We start from the raw sequence: 24,453 nt of genomic DNA on the forward strand, positions 1-24,453 counted from the left end.
GAGGAGAGGAAAGTCTCACTGTGAGGAAACACGGGCCTTTGAGCTGTTGTTCTTTATCAAAAGGGTGGAGATTCAACTTCAAGAAACATAAAAATAGAACTCCACGCATAAGTACATGTAGAGAGAAAACTTGATACTAACTTTTCCAGGAATGTCTCTGTTCCTCCTATATTATGCTCCACAGGTCTCTTCTCTCCCAGTACTGTGATAATGGTAGATTCTTTAGCACCTCTTCCAAGGTGGTCACCTAGTCTCACCTGTCCTGGTAACAGGTACTACGGGGAGGCGTTGGTAGCAGGGCTGTGGAGTCGGTACAAAAATCTTCCGACTCCAACTCCGACTCCTCAGTTTATTAAATCACGACTCCGACTCCAACTTCGACTCCAGGTACCCAAAATGGCTCCGACTCAGACTCCTCGACTCTGACTCCTTAGTCTAATACTTAACAGAGATGTGGATTTTGTACAAAAATCAGCCGACTCTGACTCCCGACTCCTCAGTTTATGAAATCAACAACTCCAACTCCGACTCCAGGTGCCCAAAATTGCCCCGACTCCGACTCCTCCTACAACTCTGACTCCACAGCCCTGGTTGGTAGAGGCTTGGAGAACATTATCACTAACCTCTTACCTTTCTCCCAGATCCAATGATCAGAAGCAGTGGGACAAACATTAGTAAGGGCTGGTGCACACCAAAAACCGCAAGCAGATCCGCAAAACACTAGCAGATTTTGAAACGCTTTTTTTTATTTTTCTATGGCGTTTTGCTAGCGTTTTGCGGATTGCTGCTGCGGTTTTCAGTATAGTAGATTTCATATATTGTTACAGTAAAGCTGTTACTGAACAGCTTCTGTAACAAAAACGCCTGCAAAACCGCTCTGAACAGGCGTTTTTCAGAGCGGTTTGCGTTTTTCCTATACTTAACATTGGGGCAGAAACGCATCCGAAATCCAAAAAATGCCTCACCCAGGCATTTTTCGTTTCTGCAAAACGCCTGCCGCTCTGGTGTGCACCACCCCATTGAGATACATTGACCAAGCAGATCCGCAGCCGCAAGCGGATCTGAAAACGCCCAAAAAGCCGCTCGGTGTGCACCAGCCCTAAAATGGGAGAGAGGGCTGGTGCACACCGAGCGGCTTTTTGGGCGTTTTCAGATCCGCTTGCGGCTGCGGATCTGCTTGGTCAATGTATCTCAATGGGGTGGTGCACACCAGAGCGGCAGGCGTTTTGCAGAAACGAAAAATGCCTGGGTGAGGCATTTTTTGGATTGCGGGTGCGTTTCTGCCTCAATGTTAAGTATAGGAAAAACGCAAACCGCTCTGAAAAACGCCTGTTCAGAGCGGTTTTGCAGGCGTTTTTGTTACAGAAGCTGTTCAGTAACAGCTTTACTGTAACAATATATGAAATCTACTATACTGAAAACCGCAGCAGCAATCCGCAAAACGCTAGCAAAACGCCTCATAAAAATAAAAAAAAGCGTTTAAAAATCTGCTAGCATTTTGCGGATCTGCTAGCGGGTTTTGGTGTGCACCAGCCCAGACTGGTTAGTCATTGTACATTCCTCACATCGCCTGGGGAGAAAAGAGCTGTGAAATTGAGAAGAGGACTGGGGTCCACTAGGAGCAATACTGAAGAGTAGAGAAAGTCAACAAGATGATAAAAATGTGTGATAATGATGTGCAAGCAAATTTAACATGCGTAACAATTGACCCTGCAAGGGATGCAGTCACAGGGGGATACAGAAGCTGCAGGGGGGCCCCTGTGGGGGGTGAAGTTCATTTTCCCTGTTCTGAGGGACTGCCAACTAAGGGCAAGAAGAGGAAAAAAAACTTTCTTCTCTCTGAACAATTGTTCTAATTACTGCATCTGCTCAGCCATTGATAAGGAATCATACAAAGTTTTGCAGACAAAGATTTGTAGACAGTCCCTATTCAGTGTTCAGCAGGGTCTTGTGTACAGCAGTATTCTACCTCTAGCCTTATCCCTAGCCTTTCTACCCAAGTGTTGTGTCATGTAGTGATGCTTGAGGAGTTTGCAGAGCCAGTTCTGTTCCATCAGAGGAGGACAGAGTGAGTGTAATAAGCTGAGGCTGGGATCACAAACGTCTGTCAGTTTTCTGTGTGCATTTTCTGCACACCGTGTGTCTGTATGTGTGAAAACAGAAATGTTTTAACACAAAATCTAATGTGATTGATAGAGAAAATGCCTGCAGTGTTTCCCTGCTGTCTGTTTTTATCTGCATGGGGAAAACACATTCAAGTGTGCACAAGCCAACTGAATAACATTGGTTCTGAGTTTACCTGTGCAGAAAAAGGGGGGTGGGGTCCCCATCCAAAGTTTCGTAGCGGGATTTCTAGATACTCCCCTGATCTATTGTATGCAGTTTGTAAATAGGCAAATCAAAATAAAAATCATTTAAAAAAAAAAAAAAAAAAAAAAAAAAAGACGCTTACCCCAGTAACTGAGGATTGACGTAGGACAGCAGATCCTGGAAGAGCTTAAAAACAGAGCCTATTAGAAAGAAAGGTCCGAATGCCTTGATTAGAACCTTCAGAAAAGATGGTCCCCTCTTCTTTTTGTCATTGACGATCAGAACATCAGATTCAGTTGGTTTTTCGTCTACGTGGTTCATCTCGGCTTCTTGGGCTTTCGTGTATTGTACTTCAGGGACTTCAGTGCTACTGAAACATGGAGGAACACAGCACAAGTGAATCCAGATGCCAGGTTTTACCATAGTTTGACACACATGACATGACATTAGCCATAAGTCTCTGGGATTGCCTAGACTGACTGTCGTCCGATTGGGCAATCATGTCCCATCAGGTCTACTGCAACAACTTGCTCTATCTTTGGGATAGAGATTGTACATACAAAAATTACACACAATTTTGCATCCATATGTATAAATCAGTATAAACTGAAAAAACTTCATTATTAACAAAATAAGCAATAATGTTTGCGTCTATAAGCCACCCATCTGGGGATCACTTTAGGACTAGCAGACTCAGCCACTTTAACCCATCAAGACTAATATAGTCTTGACGGGTTAAAGTGGCTGAGTCTGCTAGTTCATGTTGTGGACAGTTAGTGGGAATATATATATGTGGTCATTGTCCATGGCACCGAACCTCTGTTCAGATGTGTCCATTGCATCGGACATGGCATAACATATAGTTTTCAGTGGGTAGCAAGCTACTACGGAAGGAATTCTTCTAATGACGTGCAATGACTCCAGTCATCTGTGCGAAATCAGATGTCTTCAACGCAAAAGCCAAACAAGCTATTATATACTGAAGACGGCGCTGACTCATCATTGCTATTATCACATGTCCAACGTCTGTTTGGGGTCTAAAAATAATGTAGGTCGGGATAGAATTTCCCTTTTTTTTCAATACATTTTCACCGGCTGAGATAAAACATTTTTCAGATAATTGATTGATGAAGGATAGATTGAAAATATCTTGATTTTATTGACCCAAGCAATGTTTTGGGAGATTGATCTTTTTTTCACAATTGGAGAAAAACTGGACACGCGTGTGATACATTGGTCATATTTTTCAGCAGTTACAATCAAGTGGAAAACCCCAATGTAATTCTCGAACTGAAAATAATGTAAAATGTTATCGTGTGTAGCAGAAAGCATAGAACTTCTTTGCCACACCTCAGCTTTGCCTTCTCCATCTCCCATTCTTTCATCAGCTTGGTCACCACCTCCACAGACTTGTCGTCCTCATTCAGAGACCAGAGGTCCTTGTCTTCTAGCGGTCTTTTGTAGCCCAGTATTGCCATTCTGCAAGAACATAAAACACCATAAATCTGAGGACGACTTCTGTAATGTAACTAGGAACACATATAAAATGTATCTGTTATCAGAGAATAAGGGCGGTATTTCTTACCATGTGACTAGGCTGAATCCAATTACTTCAATTGTTTTCAATCTATTCCAGAACTTTTATGTATCACTTTTCTGAATGGCAATAGAATACCCAAACAGCTCGGGTGACCCAAAACTACTTGGAAGGCATAGAGGACTAAAAGAGCATATCTTTGAAATAGCCACCGGGAGATTTGGGTGCAGGATACAGCCGATATTTGTCTTACCTGCTCCTGTAAGTCCTGGCGGCGTAAATTACTATTCCTCTTCCAGGTCGCCGTGGGGAGTGATGTAATTCGGATTCCAGCTATTGCTGGCAGACGAATTACAGCGTTTTTAAAGTAATTTGAGTTTCGTCTTTTGACGGCACTTACTCACCGAGTTCCGCTACAGCCGTAATTCCTATTATGGATGGATGCTGGATGCACCCAAATCTCCTGCGCTGTTTTAACAGTGCTTGAGTAAAAGAGACCTAAAAAAGCCCTCCTACTAAAAAGCCAATGCTCAGTGTAGTTTGCCTTCTACACTTCTGCCTTCTAGAAGGCAAACGACACTGAGCAATGCTTTTAAGTAGGAGGACTTTTCAGTCTCTTAGTATACTTTCCTAGTAGTTTTGGGTCAACCTGAGCTGCTTGGTTTCTGTGTTGTACTGGTCCAAACCCTATTCCATAGAGCCAGATCAATCCCTGCCATGCACTTAGGAGGACTAACAGTTGGAAACAGGCTGTCTACATGTGGGGTTAATGTGGCTCTGTAAATTGTACAAGCTATTGGCTTGCTATACACCAGGGGTTCTGGATGCAAGCCTGGCTTCCGGAGCATAAATAGATCGTTTGCATATTCAGTAGTGATGCATTGTGGGAGACCACAGTCGCGCACTTAAATCGTTAAAGAGAACCCGAGGTGGGATTTAATTATGTTACTGGGGCACAGAGGCTGGTTGTGCACATTAACCCTCCTGGTCTATTAAAAACCACCAGGGGGCAGCGCTGCCGTTTTTTTGATTTTTTTTTTTTAAAATCATGTAGCGAGCCTAGGGCTCGCTACATGATAGCCGCTGCTCAGCGGCATCCCCCCAGCCCCTCCGATCACCTCCGGCGATAGGCGATCAGGAAAAAAAAATTACGCAGATCGGCCCAGCAGGGCCTGAGAAAACCTCCTGCGCGGCTTACCCCGATTACCGCCAGGAAGGTTAAGACCAGCCTCCGTTGCCCCCTGGTGTGCCTCCATGTCCCCTCCTATCAGCGGGAGGGAAGGGACACGGGCGGGTAGCGCCGATGTGGAGGAGGCGGGGGAGCGGCGCTGACTGACAGCGCTTAGGTAAACATTGTGCTGGCGACGCGCTGCGTGGCGCCAGCACTGCGGGGGGTATAGCGGCGCGCAGGGGGGTCTTGGAGGCACACCATGGGGCAACGGAGGCTGGTCTTAGTGTGCACAACCAGCCTCTGTGCCCCAGTAACATAATTAAATCCCACCTCGGGTTCTCTTTAAGGGGGAGCGTGCATCCGAACTGCACATACTCCGACAGGCCGTGACTGAAACCCTTTTCAGGCCAAAATAGCGAAGGATCCAGGCGGCGAAGGACCAATCAGCCTGAAGGGGGCTGGAGGAAATCCCAGGTATGTATAATTATTTTTTTTATATCCCCTTTAAAAAAAAAGTGTGTATTCTATTTTGAAGCCCCAAAGTCACAATTGCATGAGCTATGATTAAAGGGAACCTAAACTGAAAAGGATATGGATTTTTCCTTTTAAAATAATACCAGTTGCCTGACTCTCCTGCTGAACTGGTCTCTCTAATACTTTCAGCCACAGCCCCTGAACAAGCATACAGCTCAGGTGCTCTGACTGAAGTCAGACTGGATTAGCTGCATGCTTGTTTCAGGTCTGTGATTCAACCACTACTGCAGCTAAAGAGATCAGCAGGGCTGCCAGGCAACTGGTATTGTTTAAAAGGAAACATCCATATCGCTCTCAGTTTAGGTACCCTTTAAGGACCGTGCTGGCCTGAAACATGTAAGTAATCCGTGATTGCTGGTCATTTTCTCAGATATGTCCACATTAAAGCTACTCAATGCGAAGCATTGTGCTGATCATCTTTCTTCTATTGTTTTTAGAACGGCCATCCAGGATCGAGAACTGCCAATCTTGAGAGGAGTGAGTGCTGCAATTCCATTATTTTTGTGTGTGTGCTTTGCATGAGATCAGTGTATGTGTGGGAGTGTACGATTCTTTCCTCTTCCTTTCCCTACCAATGTCTTCTGCTTTTTATGGTTTATATAAGCTCACAGTTTTCCTCACAGGCACTGCAGATACGAGGCAAAGAAAGGTGTGTTGAAAAGAGAACCCTCAGAGGAGAAGCTAGCAGTGTCTGCCTCTGACCAGGAGCGTAGCAATAGACCCTGCAAGGGAAGTAGCCGCAGGAGGGCCCAGAAGCTACAGGTGGCCCCATGGGGGGAGAAGCTTCTTTTCCATGTCCTGAGAGACTGACAACTAACACACAATTGTTCTGTGACTGCATCTGCTCAAACACTGATAAGGAATCATACAAAGTTTTGTAGACAGTCCCCATTCGGGGTGCTGCAGGCTCTTGTGCACACCGTCCAGCCCCTAACCTCTTTACCCCTTCCAAGTGCTCTGTATTGTAGTGATGCTGGAGGAGACTGCAGAGCCAGATCTGCCCCATTAGAGATGGACAGAGTGAGTGTAATAAGCTGCGTCTGGGAGCACACTCATCTATCAGTTTTCTGTATGTGTTTTCTGTACACCATTTCTGTCTGTATGTGAGAAAACATGCACGTTTTATCACAGAAGCTATTGTAATTGATAGAGAAAATGTGTGCAGTGCTTCACTGCTCTCTGTTTTTATCTGCATGGGGAAAACACATTCAAGTGTGCACTAGCCAATTGAATAACATTGGTTCTCAGTTTACCTGTGCAGAAAGGGAGGGGAAAGGTTGAGGGGGCCCCATCCAAAGCTTCGGAAGGGGGCCCAGTGATTCCTAGTTACGCCCCTGCCTCTGACCTTACCTTTTCTAAAGGAGCAAATGGACTAACTGGGTTCAGACCGCAAGAGATTGAACAAGGAGTATTAATAGGATTTTAGCCTGGCTACATGGAAAGCAACAGGAATGACCGAAGAGATGCAAATATTCCTGAGTTTATGCAAATTTATGTATTTTTTAATGCAAATATATGCAGCTGGAAAATGGACCAATCAAGTCCGCCCCACATTTAAATTGTTCGGTCCAATTTCAAGCTGCATATATTTGCATAAAAAGTCATACATTTGCATAAACCCAGAAGTATTTGCATATCATTGATCATCCCTAGAAAGCAATACTGAACTAATTCTGCGACTGGAGACATACTTTTTAGGACACCTGAAGCGAAAATTAACTAATGAAATAAACAATTGTATCTATCTTCCTTCTCCTAAAAATTTAAGATATTCCACAGTTTTATTTTATGTTTAAATCTACTTTTTAAGTTTTAACTGTGTTATTGTTTTTGCTTAATGACACCTTCATTGAGGTATACCAGAGATAACATCTATGAACTATTGATCCTTTTTATCTCTTTCCTGCTCTTAGAAGCTATTTTCTGCTAGGAAAGTGTTTTATAGTTGGAATTTATTATCAGTGAGGGTCACATTGTAGTCACTTCATGTCTGAGTCAGGACTGAGTCAGCCACTTACATACCTAAATATTTAACTCTTACAAGCAGAGAAAGAAAAAAAGGAACCCAGCATTGTTATTAGTGTGCTAGGCACTGTACATACCCATGTACTGTACCCACTCACACACCTGAAACAAGCATGAAGCTAATCCAGTCAGACTTCAGACCAGGGCTGTGGAGACGGAGTTGGAGCAATTTTGGAAATCCGGAGTCAGAGTCGGTGATCAACCCCAGTAAGTATTAGACTAAGGACTAAGAGCTATTTTGGGTACCCGGAGTCGGAGTTGGAGGTTTCATAAACTGAGGAGTTGGAGTCAGAAGATTTTTGTACCGACTCCACAGCCCTGCTTCAGACAGACGCATCTGATCTGCATGTTTGTTCAGGGTCTATGGCTAAAAGCATTAGAAGCAGAGGAACAGCAGGAAAGCCAGGCAATGTGCCTTTTTTGAAAGCAAATAAATGTCAGCCTCCATATTCCTGTCACTTCATGTGGTGTGCTTGAAGTAACAGTATCCTTACTGTTGGACTTACTTGGTGAACCACCAGAAGGTCATTCTGGAGAGGAATCCGGCCTCAGACTCTGGACAGGGGTTCTGCGGGACACAAGAACATGAGGAATAACAGCGGAGTCACATTTAATGTAAGTTTCCATCTCCTCAGTGTGGTGTGTATGTGGCCTGCAATACTCACACTCTCCGAGCTGACGGGAGAGAAGAACGGCCGCGCCTCCTTCACACAGGACAGGATGAGCTCCACAACCAGCAGAGCAAAATAGATGAAGAAGGTGCTGAACCGGAACCGGTCTGTAGCTTCCTATAGAACAACAAGACTGTTATACATGGAGGCCGCCTCTCTAATGAAGCGCCCCTAACAGACCAACATCCCACAATCCAATGAGCTTCATAGTTATACAGCATGGTGATACATGGTTTGTGAGGGTGTCAGGAGCTAAAAAGAACTGAGTGTGCAATGTGCACCACAGCTCATGTGAACAGGACCTAAAAAGGACATAAATCAGACATTTGTCTGCTGAAACAATCACTTTACAGTATAGCCTCCTGCATCTCCTTCACTCTCCATAGTTCAATAGTCTTCTAGCTCTCGTCCCCTCTCAATAGGAAAGCACATGTAGCCTCCTGCCTCACCATAGTACAGTACAGCCTCCTGCATCTCCTTCACTCTCCATAGTTCAATAGTCTTCTAGCTCTCGTCCCCTCTCAATAGGAAAGCACATGTAGCCTCCTGCCTCGCCATAGTACAGTACAGCCTCCTGCATCTCCTTCACTCTCCATAGTTCAATACAGCCTCCTGCATCTCCTCCCCTCTCCCTAGGACAGCAAATGTAGCCTCCTGCCTCGCCATAGTACAGTACAGCCTCCTGCATCTCCTCCCCTCACTATAGGACAGCACATGTAGCCTCCTGCCTTGCCATAGTACAGTAAAGCCTCCTGCCTCGCCATAGTACAGTACAGCCTCCTGCATCTCCTCCCCTCCTCACTATAGGACAGAACATGTAGCCTCCTGCCTCGCCATAGTACAGTACAATATGCTGCATCTCCTCCCCTCTTCATAGTACAGCAAATGTAGCCTCCTGCCTCGCCATAGTACAGTACAGCCTCCTGCATCTCCTCCCCTCACTATAGGACAGCACATGTAGCCTCCTGCCTCGCCATAGTACAGTACAGCCTCCTGCATCTCCTCCCCTCACTATAGGACAGCACATGTAGCCTCCTGCCTCGACATAGTACAGTACAGCCTCCTGCATCTCCTCCCCTCACTATAGGACAGCACATGTAGCCTCCTGCCTCGCCATAGTACAGTACAGCCTCCTGCATCTCCTCCCCTCTTCATAGTACAGCAAATGTAGCCTCCTGCCTCGCCATAGTACAGTACAGCCTCCTGCATCTCCTCCCCTCACTATAGGACAGCACATGTAGCCTCCTGCCTCGCCATAGTACAGTACAGCCTCCTGCATCTCCTCCCCTCACTATAGGACAGCACATGTAGCCTCCTGCTTTGCCGTAGTAAAATACAGACTTCTATCTCTCCATAGGACAGCACATGTAGCCTCCTGCCTCCCCATAGTACAGTACAGCCTCCTGCATCTCCATCCCTCTCCATAGGGCAGCACATGTAGCCTCCTGCCTCCCCATAGTACAGTACAGCCTCCTGCATCTCCTCCCCTCTCCATAGGACAGCATATGTAGCCTCCTGCCTCCCCATAGTACAGTACAGCCTCCTGCATCTCCTCCTCTCTCCATAGGACAGCACATGCAGCCTCCGGCCTTGCCATAGTACAGTATAGTCTCCTGCATCTTATCCCCTCTCTTCATAGGACAGCATATGTAGCCTCCTGCCTTGCCATAGTACAGTACAGCCTCCTGCATCTCCTCCTCTCTCCATAGGACAGCACATGCAGCCTCCGGCCTTGCCATAGTACAGTATAGTCTCCTGCATCTCCTCCTCTCTCCATAGGACAGAACATGTAGCCTCCGGCCTTGCCATAGTACAGTATAGCCTCCTGCATCTCCTCCCCTCACTATAGGACAGCACATGTAGCCTCCTGCCTCACTATAGTACAGTACAGCCTCCTGCATCTCCTCCTCTCTCCATAGGGCAGCACATGTAGCCTCCTGCCTCACCATAGTACAGTACAGCCTCCTGCATCTCCTCCCCTCTCCATAGGACAGCACATGTAGCCTCCTGTCTTGCCATAGTACAGTATAGCCTCCTGCATCTCCTCCTCTCTCCATAGGACAGCACATGTAGCCTCCGGCCTTGCCATAGTACAGTACAGCCTCCTGCATCTCCTCCCCTCTCTATAGGACAGCACATGTAGCCTCCTGCCTCACCATAGTACAGTACAGCCTCCTGCCTCGCCATAGTACAGTACAGCCTCCTGCATCTCCTCCCCTCTCTATAGGACAGCACATGTAGCCTCCTGCCTCACCATAGTACAGTACAGCCTCCTGCATCTCCTCCCCCCACTATAGGACAGCATATGTAGCCTCCTGCCTCACTATAGTACAGTACAGCCTCCTGCATCTCCTCCCCTCTCTATAGGACAGCACATGTAGCCTCCTGCCTCCCCATAGTACAGTATAGCCTCCTGCATCTCCTCCCCTCTCTATAGGACAGCACATGTAGCCTCCTGCCTTGCCATAGTACAGTACAGCCTCCTGCATCTCCTCCCCTCTCCATAGGACAGCACATGTAGCCTCCTGCCTCGCCATAGTACAGTACAGCCTCCTGCATCTCCATCCCTCTCCATAGGGCAGCACATGTAGCCTCCTGCCTCGCCATAGTACAGTATAGCCTCCTGCATCTTCTCCCCTCTCCATAGGACAGCACATGTAGCCTCCTGCCTTGCCATAGTACAGTACAGCCCTCGTCATCTCCTCCCCTCACTATAGGACAGCACATGTAGCCTCCTGCCTCCCCATAGTACAGTACAGCCTCCTGCATCTCCTCCCCCCACTATAGGACAGCATATGTAGCCTCCTGCCTCACTATAGTACAGTACAGCCTCCTGCATCTCCTCCCCTCTCTATAGGACAGCACATGTAGCCTCCTGCCTCACCATAGTACAGTACAGCCTCCTGCCTTGCCATAGTACAGTATAGCCTCCTGCATCTCCTCCTCTCTCCATAGGACAGCACATGTAGCCTCTTGCCTCACCATAGTACAGTACAGCCGCCTGCATCTCCTCCCCTCTCCATAGGACAGCACATGTAGCCTCCGGCCTTGCCATAGTACAGTACAGCCTCCTGCATCTCCTCCCCTCTCTATAGGACAGCACATGTAGCCTCCTGCCTCGCCATAGAACAGTACAGCCCTCGTCATCTCCTACCCTCTTCATAGGACAGCACATGAAATCTCCTACCTCTCTCCCAGCACCCCTCTGCATAGAACAGCCCCCTGTACACGTGTGTGGCTGTCGATAAACCACTCATTGAAATATTCATAAGATAGTTTTCTCTGACTTAGTCTGATTGATGTGGCTCTGGGTCAGACAGCAGCAGAAAGGACACTCCTACAGCAATTGCTTCATCAAAAGTTCCAGATTTCATGAAAAAAATGTCTTAATACTACTAAGCCACAGGATTTCACAGAGACACTAAGGGCCCATTTCCACTTGTGCGGTGCGGAATCGCCGCTGATTCCCCACTCGCATGCGATTTCGCATAAATTAGTATTGATGCGATTTTACTGATGTATTTTATTGATGCGATTTTAACCATGTCACTGCCTGTGTTATTTAACATTAGTTCCTATGCGAAATCGCATGTGAAATCGCGGTAAAATACGCATGCCAAAACCGCATGCGATTTCCCTATTACATACATTAGCGGCGATTCACATAGCGGCATGCAAATTCTGAGGGCTCTTGTGTGCAGATTTCTTCCGCACAGAAAAACGCTCAGGATTACTGACAGGTGGAAACAGGGCCATCCACTTGTATTGGCTATGCGACTCCGCATGCGGACAACGGACAAGTGGAAACGGGCCCTAATAGTTGTTAATTAACAAGAGAATTCCATACCATGTAGAGAGACCCCTATTATTTACTCACTTTATTAACAGATGAGATGACCTTCGAGCGGAAGGGGACGATGGCGCAGAGCGTGGCTAAGAACCAGAAAATGATCAGGACCCCGGAGGACTGGACGCCCCTCAGCCTCTCATAGTGGATGAGTATTGTTGCTGCAATCTGGATGGAAATACAGAAAAAAGTGAAAACTTATTAAAGAGTCTAAAGTTTTATTTCACTAGTTCAGCAAGTGAGGGGTTTGGTCAGCAACACCAGGGCTGCATTACCCAAGTTACAGTAGGCTCTAGATCAGGGGTGGGCAAACCATCTGCTCGCAGCTCCAGAGCAGATCTCCCTGCAGCCAAGCGACCACTGTTGGTGGCTATAGCGGACCATCTCCATGGCCAGAGCCAAACCATGTGACTCACCACCTGTATGTGCTAGCGGAGTTTAAATTAATTTAAAACTCCACTCGCAACTCTGCATATAGGTACACCTGGCTACCTCTACTGGGCGGGCTGCCTAACTGGGTAAACCTGGCTAACCTTGTGCTTTGTTGCATAAACATGTGCTACCTCTCTGTCTTACACCCCTGGTTAACACTGTATGTATCAGAAAATTAAGACATAGACTGCGCTCCCACTTACGGAGAAGGTGATGAGTGGAGTACAGCGTCCGCACAAATAAAATCCTCCATGCACCACTTCATCTGGCTCCAGCACTTTTGCGCGGGCGATAATCTGGTAAAAATCTTCCTGTGCCACCAGTGTCAATGGCAATGACGCTGGCAGCACAGTAAGGGCCGGTTCACACAGATGCTTGGAGGCGTCCTCCGGCCTTCCGTTCTGCGTCATCAGGTTCGGGGGCGGTGCCAGGCTTCATGCGGCGATTGTCGTCCCTGTAAGGGGACATGAAGACGCGCAGTGGATTGACCCTAGAAGCTGCATGCGGCTTCTAGGGTCAACTGAAACGATGCGATAAATCTGGATCGGAAAACTGCGTTTGCGCATTCGATGGTAATCGGCGGTAACTGCACGATGCTAAATGTTCCCATTCACTTGAATGGGAACGTTTAGCCTATGAGTCCCGGACGCTTAGCGGTAATCGCTGCCAAGCATCCGTGTGAATCGGCCCTAAGGAACAAGACTCACTCACTGTAACCTACAGGACATTGCCCTCTGACATCAGGGACACCCTCCACTGGCCACGGCAGCCATCTTCCCAGGGATCAGCTCGAGGGGTACCAGTCTAACCCCAGAGGGGATGATATGCAATCTATTATCATCCTTTTTGCACAATAAAAAAAAGTTAATGCACCAGAGAGCGCTTTTGTTTTCACCAGAACATTGTATGTATCCCCATTTATTGTCCAGCGCTGCGTAGTATATTGGTGCTTTATAAATACAATAAATAGTATTATTATTATTATTATTATTATTAATAAGCTCTTAAAAAAAAACCCGCATCAAAACGCATTGCACTGCGTTTTTCCCACAATACAGGATCGGTTTGCAAGATACTGCAGTAAAAACACATTCAAAAATGTTTTTAACAGTGTTTTGATGGTTTTTAAAGACGCATGAGTGTGGACAGGCCCCAATAGGTCACAACCGCAACTGCCCAGTCTGCCTGCGGCGGGGTGGTGAAGTGGCAAATAATCTGAGTGATGTACAAACAGCCCTTTGCTTTCATCTGCCATGCAAGTTATCCTTTCTGTGTAATGTAATCTGCATCTGTCAGGCTCATCTCTCCTCTCCTTGCAGCGTTTGTCATGGGACTGCAGAATGCCAGTAACTGTTCAGCAACATTAACATGAAGCCCCGCCCCTCCTCCCCCCTCCCTAATTATTCCAACTCACGTGAGGAGTGTGGTGATGCTATGATAAATGCCAAATAAAGGAGGTGATCATGTGCAGAAATAATCAGATGATACAGTGCATCTAAAATAAATAGACTTTTTTTTAATCAATTAAAGTGAACCCCCAGACTAAAAATCTACTCAGCAGAACTGAAAAGGCTTGGTGTTTCTTTAACAGTTTCACAGCATCAGAACTTTGTTTTTCTTACCAAAGCATCATTTTTAGCTGCATTTTTACCTAAGCTCCACCCATCAAAGAAAAAAGCCCGGACTTTTTTCCCTGATGCTGTGCAGAGCATGATGGGATTTCCCATGTTATTCACATTGCCTAGCAACTGGGAGAGGTGCTCAGGACACAGGACAGTTGGAACTGTGTCTCATGCTCCCTGTCACCTCCTTTCAACCAAAAAGATGGCTGCCCTCATGAAATCAAACATTTGCCTGTTCTTTTAAAACAGGGTGGGTAAGAGATTATATTACCTATCTATTTTAATTAACATAACTAATGTAACTTAATGACAGTATGTTTGTTTAGGCTGAAGTTCCTCTTTAAGGAAACGTTATGTTACTTTCCAGATTACCCTCATTTAAAATAAAAAAGCCGGAGAGTAGTGATGTCTCTGTTGAGAAAAAATTATAGATTTAGAGAGGGGTAATGTTACTCCTGTAACCTACATTTTATATTTTGCAGGAGTGACATCACTACTCTTCAGATGTATGAGGAATTATAAGGGTGAAGTCATTGCTATCCAGACATGTCATATATTACAGGAATGACATCACCGCTTTCTATATGCAAGTTATATATTATAGGAGTGACATCCCCACTCATTATATACAAGTTATACAGTATATTACTGAAGTGACATCGCCACTCTCTAGATACAAGTTATATATTACAGGAATGACATCACCGCTCTCTATATACATACTACATATTACAGGAGTGACATCACTGCTCTCACATGTGAACATACATCATCCAGGAGTGAGATGATGACTCTTGCTGCATAATAAATATATGTAGAATTTATGAAACATTTGTGAATTACTTAAGGACTTTCAAGTATAGAAAAATGTGAAAATACAAACCATTGTGACTCCGACAATTAGAGGCGTGACAAAGAACACAGGAGGCGGGGCTTCATCTTGAACAAGCTTGTGGAAGGAATAAAACATGTCGGCCCAACATATGCACCAGAGCAGGACGCCAAACACCTGCAAAACACAAACAGAGGTATGGAAATACAGAAGTATTTCTTAAAGTGATAAAACCTCTCCCCTCCTGCAGGCCCTGAAATGTGACCATAGTCAAGAAACTCATTAAATTGGAATTCAAGGCTGACATATAAATATATAATTAGGATCCACCCCAAGCAGCCATTTAACTAACCATGATATTACATAGTTTGGTTGAAAAAAAAACAACAAAAAAACAACAAAAAAACAACATCTGTCCATCAAGTTCAACCAGAAAAGAAAGAAAGAAAAAAAAACCCCCAACAAAAAAAAAAACCCACACATATCCCAGTTGATCCCGAGGAAGGACCTTACATGACCTGGGCCAATTAGCCTTAACCACCTTACGACCGCCTAACGCCAATTGCCGGTCTCAAGGTGGCAGCCTCAGGACCGCCTAACACCGATCGGAGACAAGTCCCGGAGCTACAGTGTAGCAGGGAACGTGCGCGATCGTTCCCTGTCGATTCACGGAGCTCAGCCTGCTAACTGAGATTGCGGCCGTTAGTAAACGAAAGGGGAAAGAAATCCTCTTTGTTTACATTCGTACAGCGCTACTAGAGAAGTTATTTGAGATCCGGCAATCACGGGTTGCGGACTATAGCATTGGTGCTATAGCCGTTGCAAATTCAGGCGCTACGCAGTGTGCAGGGAAGCCCTCCCTCGCAGATTTCTGAACACAGCAGACTGTGAAACACACATCTTTCCCCTGCAATGGACAATTCTAGTACAATAAAGCTTATAACAATTTATAGAAAACCTCAGTTTGCAAAATAAAAAAAAAAAAGGAAAAAAATAGAATTTGGTTAAATTTGGCCAAATGCCCTCATAGGTTCCCAGTAAATGTACCCCAGCAGTGAGATCTCACCGTTTTGGCCTTGCAGAGCATGGAGAGCACGATGTAACCTCTTTTGTTGTACTTTAAATAAAGTATATAAAATGGCAGCATGGCCCAGAGGTAGATGCAGGGGATCCAGGCGATGATGGTGTTCTGGAAGCATGGCGTCAGGTCCGGCATGTTCGTGTACAGCGTCAGGTTGGCATCCTAGAATGAAACAACTTTATTAGTCATAGTTAGAAATATGACAGAGGTCAGGCATTGTGAAACAGCCCATCATCATTAGACATAGTTTCCATCACATCCCGAAATACTGATCCACAGATTATTATTATTATTGATTTATAAAGCGCCAACATATTCCGTGGCGCTGTACAAAGTAAGAAACAAACATGGGGTACATAATACAGACAATGGTGTACACCAATATACAAGATACATAATTGGTGACAAAATACAAAGAATGATACAAAATACAGAATACAAAATATAAAATTGGTAATGACAGTGATAAAAGTAACATGATTAATAAAATGTATAATGATTTCCAAGACACAAAAGGGGGAGAGAGCCCTGCCCTTGCGAGCTTACAATCTAAAGGGAATGGGGGGAAACAAGAGGAGGGGTAGTATACGATAAAATATATAAAGGCACACAGATAGATGGATGAGCGCCCTCTTACTTCCTGTCTACAACCACGTTTTGTCTTTTTGTTCCATTAGACCTAGGTTCTCAACATGTGGTACACGTATCCTGGGGGTACTTCTGATGGTTCCAAGGGGGTACTCGGGCTTGATATACTTAACCTGCTGGCTGTTTCAATTTCAGGGTTTTCTTCGCCCGATTTTTTTTCCCTTTCATGTAGCTAGCCTAGCGCTAGCTACATGATTCTCCCCTTCCTCCTCTCTCCCTCCCACCCTTCTGATCGCCGCCGGCGATCACGCCCATAAGGAAATCCCGTTCTGAACGGGATTTCCTTTAGGGCTTCCCCCGGCGACGAATAGGGCTTCCATGGCGACGAATGGAGTGACGTCATCAACGTCGTGACGTCACCGAGACTCCCGATCCAACCCAAAGCGCAGCCTGGCGGCGGGGTGTGCGGGGAGGGGGGCCGTCTTTCGCGTCGGGTAGCGGCAGATCGGGGCAAACACTCAGCTAGCAAAGTGCTAGCTGCGTGTTTGAAAAAAAATTATCAAAATCGGCCCAGCGGGGCCTGAGCGGTGCCCTCTAGCGTCTCTGGACGAGCACAGCTCGTCCAGAGACGCTAGGGAGGTTAACCAAGAATAACAAATTTTGAGTGTTAGAAAATGATAAAGCTTATTTAAACATCAAAACTAGTGTTTTAGCTAATTAAAAGCAATAGTAAATGCTTGGAAATGGTTTAGAAGCAATGATCATGTACTACGATGAAATATAGATTTGTCAAGGGGTACTTGTGATCATTTTCACTATGCTAGGGGGGTACTTGGTGAGTACAGGGTTTTAGAAGAGGTACAGTACATACCAATAAAATGTTGAGAAACACTGCATTAGAGAAGCTTCACCTCTGAGTTTTATCACAAGCACAGCAGAAATGCAGTACAGAGAGTGGCTGGACAAGAGACAAGTCCATTGCGCTTACAAAAATCAGACAAATTCAGTCACTTGATAAAGGGAGAGGAACGAGTACACTCCCACACAGGCGCTTAACAGATCAATACTAAAGAGGCTCATACACTGGTCGATTTCAGCCATCAATTGATTGATCAGCAATCAATTCTTTCAAATCAGCAAATCGATCGATTTGCAATCGATTTCGATCGATTTGATCTGACAGGATGGAAAATCTAGGTCGATCTGCTGCTGGGAGCACATTGATGGCCCATAGAGTGTTGCATTGGATCTAATGGTGCAGTATTGCCTTTAGATCAATTTTCTATAGATTTCTAAAAAGATTTTATTCTGAAATCTATTGGAAATCTGTTCCTAGTTTGTGGCACACATCAGATAGATTCCTGTCAGATTCGACTTCACAGGCATCTGACAAATCTATCTGATGGTCGAAGCTGCTGCAAATCTATAAGTGTATGGCCACCTTGAGTGTATATATATATATATATATATAGACATACATTTTATGTAATTTCCTATTATTCCGAGATACTGAATTCTGTGTTTTCATTACCTGCAGTCCATAATCATCAGCAATGAAAAGAAATAAATGCTTGAAATAAATCGCTCTGTGTGTAACGCATCTATATCACAGGTGTACAACACCTGGTACACACACCATGCAATTTTCCGTCAGATAGACGGGTCGAATAGATCATTTCTGACAGGTCCGCTCTGATTTCCAATCATTTTTCTGATCAATTTTGTACAAAAGTGATGAAAAATTAATCAGAGAAATGACCAGAAGACTTGACAGAAGAATCTAACAATGAGAGGGAAAACTGCAGATGTGCGCAAAGCTGGGAATTCATGAGGCAGAAACATCACCACTGAAGTCCTTGAGAGATAGAAGAATCCATCAGGGGAAGGTGGAGACCACAGCTAAATGTAAATATAGGGCATCTTGACTGAGCTGGGGACTAAGGAATAAAGAGATCTCTCACCATTAACAGTGAGGTTCAGGTCTGCAGAGCTGGGAGCTTCTGTATACAGAGATCCCACCACTGGAGTACCTATGAGATGACAGAATCCAGCAGTGGACGCAGGTAGTATGCAGAGCTAGGAATTCAGAGTGGCAGAGATCTCAGTACTAGATTCCCTGACAGAAAGAAGAGATCCTTAGATGGTTCAACTCTCCAACATCCGCCAAACCCTGAAATATCAGTTTGCAGCAGAGACCCCTTTTATTCTCTCCTTCAGTAAGTGGGGTTAATGTCTTCCTGACAGATTGACTTGGATGCTGAGGGGTTCTTGTAAGGTCGTTTGCACTCCCCTGTTCTGAGCTGTCAGCAATAAGCGATTGCGCACATGTTACAAATCGCAGCGGATGCAATATCCTATAAATCTGACAAATCTCAAATTACCATTTGGCGCCCTCGTTAAGCTAAATGAAGCGCATTAAGCTGCCGGCGGATGAATATGCTGATTGTTGTATAATGTAAAACAGACGTTTGTCGCTATTCAACGCTGAACAGCCTGTGATCATTCCTTCTCTCTCCACAACACGTAGGAGTACGAGTGCAAACTCCTATAGTATCAGTGACACAGAGAGGATCAGTTACCCAGAACTGAGAAGAAAAGGTACTCCGATATATTTCACAGCCTCTCGGAGTATATCAGGAGAGGAGAGTCAGGGAGAGGAAGGAGCAGAATCCTCCAGCAGCACAGAGTATATCAGGAGAGGAGGGTTAGATAGAGGAAGGAGCAGAGTCCTCCAGCAGCACAGAGTATATCAGGAGAGGAGAGTTAGGAGCAGAGTCCTCCAGCAGCACAGAGTATATCAGGAGAGGAGAGTTAGATAGAGGAAAAAGCAGAGTCCTCCAGCAGCACAGAGTATATCAGGAGAGAAGGGTTATAGGACGGAGCAGAGTCCTCCAGCAGCACAGAGTATATCAGGAGAGGAGGGTTAGATAGTGGGAGGAGCAGAGTCCTCCAGCAGCACAGAGTATATCAGGAGAGGAGGGTTAGATAGTGGGATGAGCAGAGTCCTCCAGCAGCACAGAGTATATCAGGAGAGGAGGGTTAGATAGAGGAAGGAGCAGAGTCCTCCAGCAGCACAGAGTATATCAGGAGAGGAGGGTTAGAGAGAAAAAGGAGCAGAGTCCTCCAGCAGCACTGAGTATATCAGGAGAGGAGGGTTAGATAGAGGAAGGAGCAGAGTCCTCCAGCAGCACAGAGTACATCAGGAGAGGAGGGTTAGATATAGGTAGGAGCAGAGTCCTACAGCAGCACAGAGTATATCAGGAGGGGAGAGTTAGATATAGGTAGGAGCAGAGTCCTACAGCAGCACAGAGTATATCAGGAGAGGAGGGTTAGATATAGGTAGGAGCAGAGTCCTACAGCAGCACAGAGTATATCAGGAGGGGAGAGTTAGATAGTGGAAGGACCAGAATCCTCCAGCAGCACAGAGTATATCAGGAGAGGAAGGATATATAGTGGAAAGAACACTTATGCACAAGATTATCAAGAAGTTTGCAACCCACGGCACTGAGCTAATCTTCATGGGTGTGGACGAGAGAGAAAAATTGATGAAAGGTTGCAATGCAGGATTGTCCGGATGGTGGATAAGCAGCTCCAAACTAGTTCCAAAGAAATTCAAGCTGTCCTGCAGGCTCAGGGAGCATCAGTGTCGGCACAAAGTATCCATCAGTGAAATGAAGCGCTTTGGCAGGAGACCCAGGAGGACCCCACTGCTGACAAAGAGACATAAAGCAAGACTACAGTTTGCCAAAATGTACTGGAGTAAGCCAAAATCATTCTGGGGAAACATTGTGGACAGATGAGACCAAGATAGAGCTTTTTAGCAAAGCACATCATTCTACTGTTTACTGAAAACAGGATGAGGCCTACAAAGAAAAGCACACAGTACCTACAGTAAAGTATGGTGGAGGTGCAATGATGTTTTGGGCTTGTTTTGCTGCCTCTAGCACTGGGTGCCTTGCATGTGTAGGTCGCAATGTTGAGACCAGTGTCAGAAAGCTGGGCTTGTGTACAAGATCTTGGGTCTTTCAGAAGGGTAATGACCCTAAACATCCGTCAGAAAGCACCCAGAAATTTCTCCATAGGAAATTGACTTTTTTTTATTTAGCCCTTCAAATATTCTGATTAGTACTGCTATCAACAATTGCTGGATATTCTTGGAAGAATAGAGATCTGTGCAACAACTAAGCACAGATAGTTAGTAAGTTATGAAACTTGACCCCTCCCCCCTGAAAATTGGAACAATCACTTTTCCATTTTTTGGCTAATTATCTTTGAAAACAAAGAGATGGGGATAGAGCAATAAGGGTGAGAGGGAGGGGTGGCTCTTTTCTGTTTTTTTGTTCCCCCTCTCCCCCTCCCTTTTTTCCCTTCATTTCAATCGACCAATAATCAATACTACTGTATGATTGGTACACATGTTTTTCTATTGTTAAAAGCAACTTGTTACTGTTGTTATCCCTTTATTTTTTGGAAAATAAAGAACCCAGAAATGGATGGCAACAAAGCACTGGAAAGTTCTGAAGTGGCCAACAATGAGTCCAGATCTAAATCCCATTGAACACATGTGCAGAGATCTGCAGTTTGGAAAAGGTACCCTTCCAATAACAGAGCTGAGCCCATATGCAATTAACTTTTTCTCATGAGTTATTTTTAAACTCGTCAATAAAATAAATTTGATTATACTTTTTAATTCACTTTTTGGTACTTTTTTAGCTGAAAAGTGCTGGACAGTTATTTTAAATAGACGATGAAAAATTATCTCCTAGGAGAAGAGTCGTCCAAAATTCCTGGTGTAAAAAGCTTATTAATGGTTATAAGAAGTGACTAATTTTACTTATTTTTTAAAAGAGGGTGTGCAACCAAACATTAAAGAGAACCCAAGGTGGGGTTCTGACAATGCTATCCACATACAGAGGCTGGGTCTGCTTATATTGCCCAGCCTCTATTGCTATCCTGTTCCCCCTACGCTCTGCTATCCCCCATAAATCACAGCCGCGCTGCCGACACGCAGCGTGTCGCAGCGGGCTGTTTACACCTCTGTCTGCTGCTCCCCCCGCCTCCTGCATAGCTCCGGTCCCCGCCTGTGTCCCTTCCCTCCGCGCTGATTGGAGGGAAGGGATGTGGACGGTACCGGAGCTATGCAGGAGGCGGGGGAAGCACGCAGACTGACAGTACAGATGTAAAAACAGCCCGCACAGCGCAGCTGTGATTTATGGGGGATAGCAGAGTGCAGGGGGACATTAGGGGGGATCTGGATAGCAACAGAGGCTGGGCTGTATAGGCAGACCCAGCCTCTGCATGCAGGTAGCATTGTCAGAACTCCACCTCGGGTTCTCTTTAAGTTAAGGGAGCCAATCATTTTGTCCAGCCCATTTTTGGAGTTTCATGTGACATGATGTCCAATTTTCTTTTTTCTTCCATTTAAAATACATGTAGAATAAAAAAATAAATGTGAAATAAACAGGTGTATAGCAAAACATATGTTACTGCAATACTTTTCTGTGAGAAATACTTGATTTTGTGGAAAAATGTCTGGGGTGCCAATTGCCTGGCATACTGCTGATCATGCATCAGTAGTGTCTGAATCACACACCTGAGAAAAGCATGCAGCAAATGAAGTCACACTTCAGTCAAAGATCTGATCTGCTGCATGCTTGTTCAGGGTCAATGACTAAAAGTATCAGAGGGGAGAGGAGCAGCAGAACCGCCAAGCAATTTGCGTTGTCTAAAAATAAATAGGGCTGCCTCCATATCCTTCTCGTTACACTTGTCCTTTAGGCTACTTTCCCACCAAGACGTTGCGTTTTAGGGGACGTTATGGTCGCATAACGTGCCCCTAACGCAACGCGTGGTGGTGTTGAAGTTGGATGTCAGATTGAGCTGCGTTATGCAGCTCTCAAAGCAGCTGCTCCAGGTTAGTGATGGGAAGTCCGGGTCTTTTTAAGGATTTGTATCATTCGATTCGGATCATTGAAAAGATCCGGATCTTTGAACCGAATCATTTGAATCATTTTACTAGGGAAGCAGACCGGGGGTGAAATGGTTAGCAGGACAGGACTTTCCCTGCACTGTACATTCTGTATGTTCCTGTTTCTTCCAGACAGACATCCACTGTGAACCAAATCTTTCATTGTGATGATCCGGATGATTCGACTCACAAAAAAGATCCGGACAACACTACAGTCACACCAGGAGTCTCCTCAGTGCAGTGAATATTAATTAGCCATGTGGCTGGCTGCAGAGGAGGCGGGGAGACCTGCTCCTCCAACATTACTGAGCATGTGCAGTCTAACGTGGCTTAGCCCAGTATAACGTACAGCATGCAGCACTTTGTTTAAACGTGCTGCGTTACTATGTAACGCAACATGTGCACTGTGAACAGCACAATTGATTTTACAGTGCTGTGAGTTAGGCTGCGTTACTGGCTGCTGTAACGTGGGACGTCCCACTGTGAAACCAGCCTAAGAAGCAGCTATAAGGTGGCGATTGCTGCAGTCATTGCTTGGAGCGCAGTGATGGCTGTAGTGCTTTTATGTTTTATATTCCTGCTGCAATAGTGTGTGAGGTGCAGTATTGTTGTGAGGATAAGGCCAGTAGAATAAACAGCCCCTCCAGCGGTATATGAGGGTTATTAGGCTAGTTGTTGTATATGTCCGCCAGCAGCAGATGCAGGCATTCTGATTGGCTGTACCTGTAAGGAATGATCCACAGAAGAGCTCAGATACACATCAGCAATGACCGCGGAGTGCTTGTGGCAGCCTCTCCGTCCTCCCCGCTCTGCAATGCCAGCTTTGTTCCCTTCATGAAAATGTTTTTAATGCAATGTAAATTATGTGGATGGTATGAAATGAAGGGAACATTGCCACAGTCACAAAAGGAGAAGTAAGTCAAAGTGCTCAGGCCTCCTTCTCAATGCAGGCATTATTATAGCTCTTCAGAGCACTATGACAGCCGCTTTGTAATATCCAACATAAGTGGATGGAAATGGGAAAAAAAGAATTTCTATTTTCTGTTCCAAGAAAACAAAATATGAAGGCTGTGATGTTTATTTGCCAGCAACTGTCAGTGACACATAAGGAACCAGCATGCAGCCAGAGGGATCTGAACACATGATCTGCGTACTGGTTCTGGGTCAGTGACAGGCAGAGGATCAGGACAACAATCTTATGGGATCAGTAGTGTCAGTGACACATAGGAACCAGCTTGCAGCCAGAGGGATCTGAACACCTGATCTGCGTACTGGTTCTGGGTCAGTGACAGAGGCGGAGGATCAGGACAACAATCTTATGGGATCACTAGTGTCAGTGACACATAGGAACCAGCTTGCAGCCAGAGAGATCCGAACACCTGATCTGCGTACTGGTTCTGGGTCAGTGACAGGCAGAGGATCAGGACAACAATCTTATGGGATCAGTAGTGTCAGTGACACATAGGAACCAGCATGCAGCCAGAGGGATCCGAACACCTGATCTGCATACTGGTTCTGGGTCAGTGACAGGCAGAGGATCAGGACAACAATCTTATGGGATCAGTAGTGTCAGTGACACATAGGAACCAGCTTGCAGCCAGAGAGATCCGAACACCTGATCTGCGTACTGGTTCTGGGTCAGTGACAGGCAGAGGATCAGGACAACAATCTTATGGGATCAGTAGTGTCAGTGACACATAGGAACCAGCATGCAGCCAGAGGGATCCGAACACCTGATCTGCATACTGGTTCTGGGTCAGTGACAGGCAGAGGATCAGGACAACAATCTTATGGGATCAGTAGTGTCAGTGACACATAGGAACCAGCATGCAGCC

The 24,453-nt window shown here is 45.5% G+C and overlaps 1 protein-coding gene across 3 annotated transcripts in view; it reads right to left on the reverse strand.

The window, feature by feature from the left end:
* Positions 1-24,453, reverse strand: part of ABCC3 (ATP binding cassette subfamily C member 3) — a 143,660-nt gene that overhangs the window by 68,075 nt on the left and 51,132 nt on the right. For 2 of the 3 annotated variants that reach the window (XM_068263108.1, XM_068263110.1), the window contains exons 2-8: positions 16,048-16,224; positions 15,033-15,158; positions 12,126-12,263; positions 8,243-8,365; positions 8,084-8,145; positions 3,661-3,789; positions 2,453-2,680 (exon numbers count right to left, since the gene is read on the reverse strand). In XM_068263108.1, coding sequence (XP_068119209.1) covers positions 2,453-2,680; positions 3,661-3,789; positions 8,084-8,145; positions 8,243-8,365; positions 12,126-12,263; positions 15,033-15,158; positions 16,048-16,224 — 983 coding nt within the window. The remainder of the gene's footprint in view (positions 1-2,452; positions 2,681-3,660; positions 3,790-8,083; positions 8,146-8,242; positions 8,366-12,125; positions 12,264-15,032; positions 15,159-16,047; positions 16,225-24,453) is intronic. The other variant, XM_068263109.1, reaches the window with a different exon arrangement.

This window comes from Hyperolius riggenbachi, chromosome 12 (genome assembly GCF_040937935.1).
Source record: "Hyperolius riggenbachi isolate aHypRig1 chromosome 12, aHypRig1.pri, whole genome shotgun sequence".
In the NCBI taxonomy this organism is placed as follows: Eukaryota; Metazoa; Chordata; class Amphibia; order Anura; family Hyperoliidae; genus Hyperolius; species Hyperolius riggenbachi.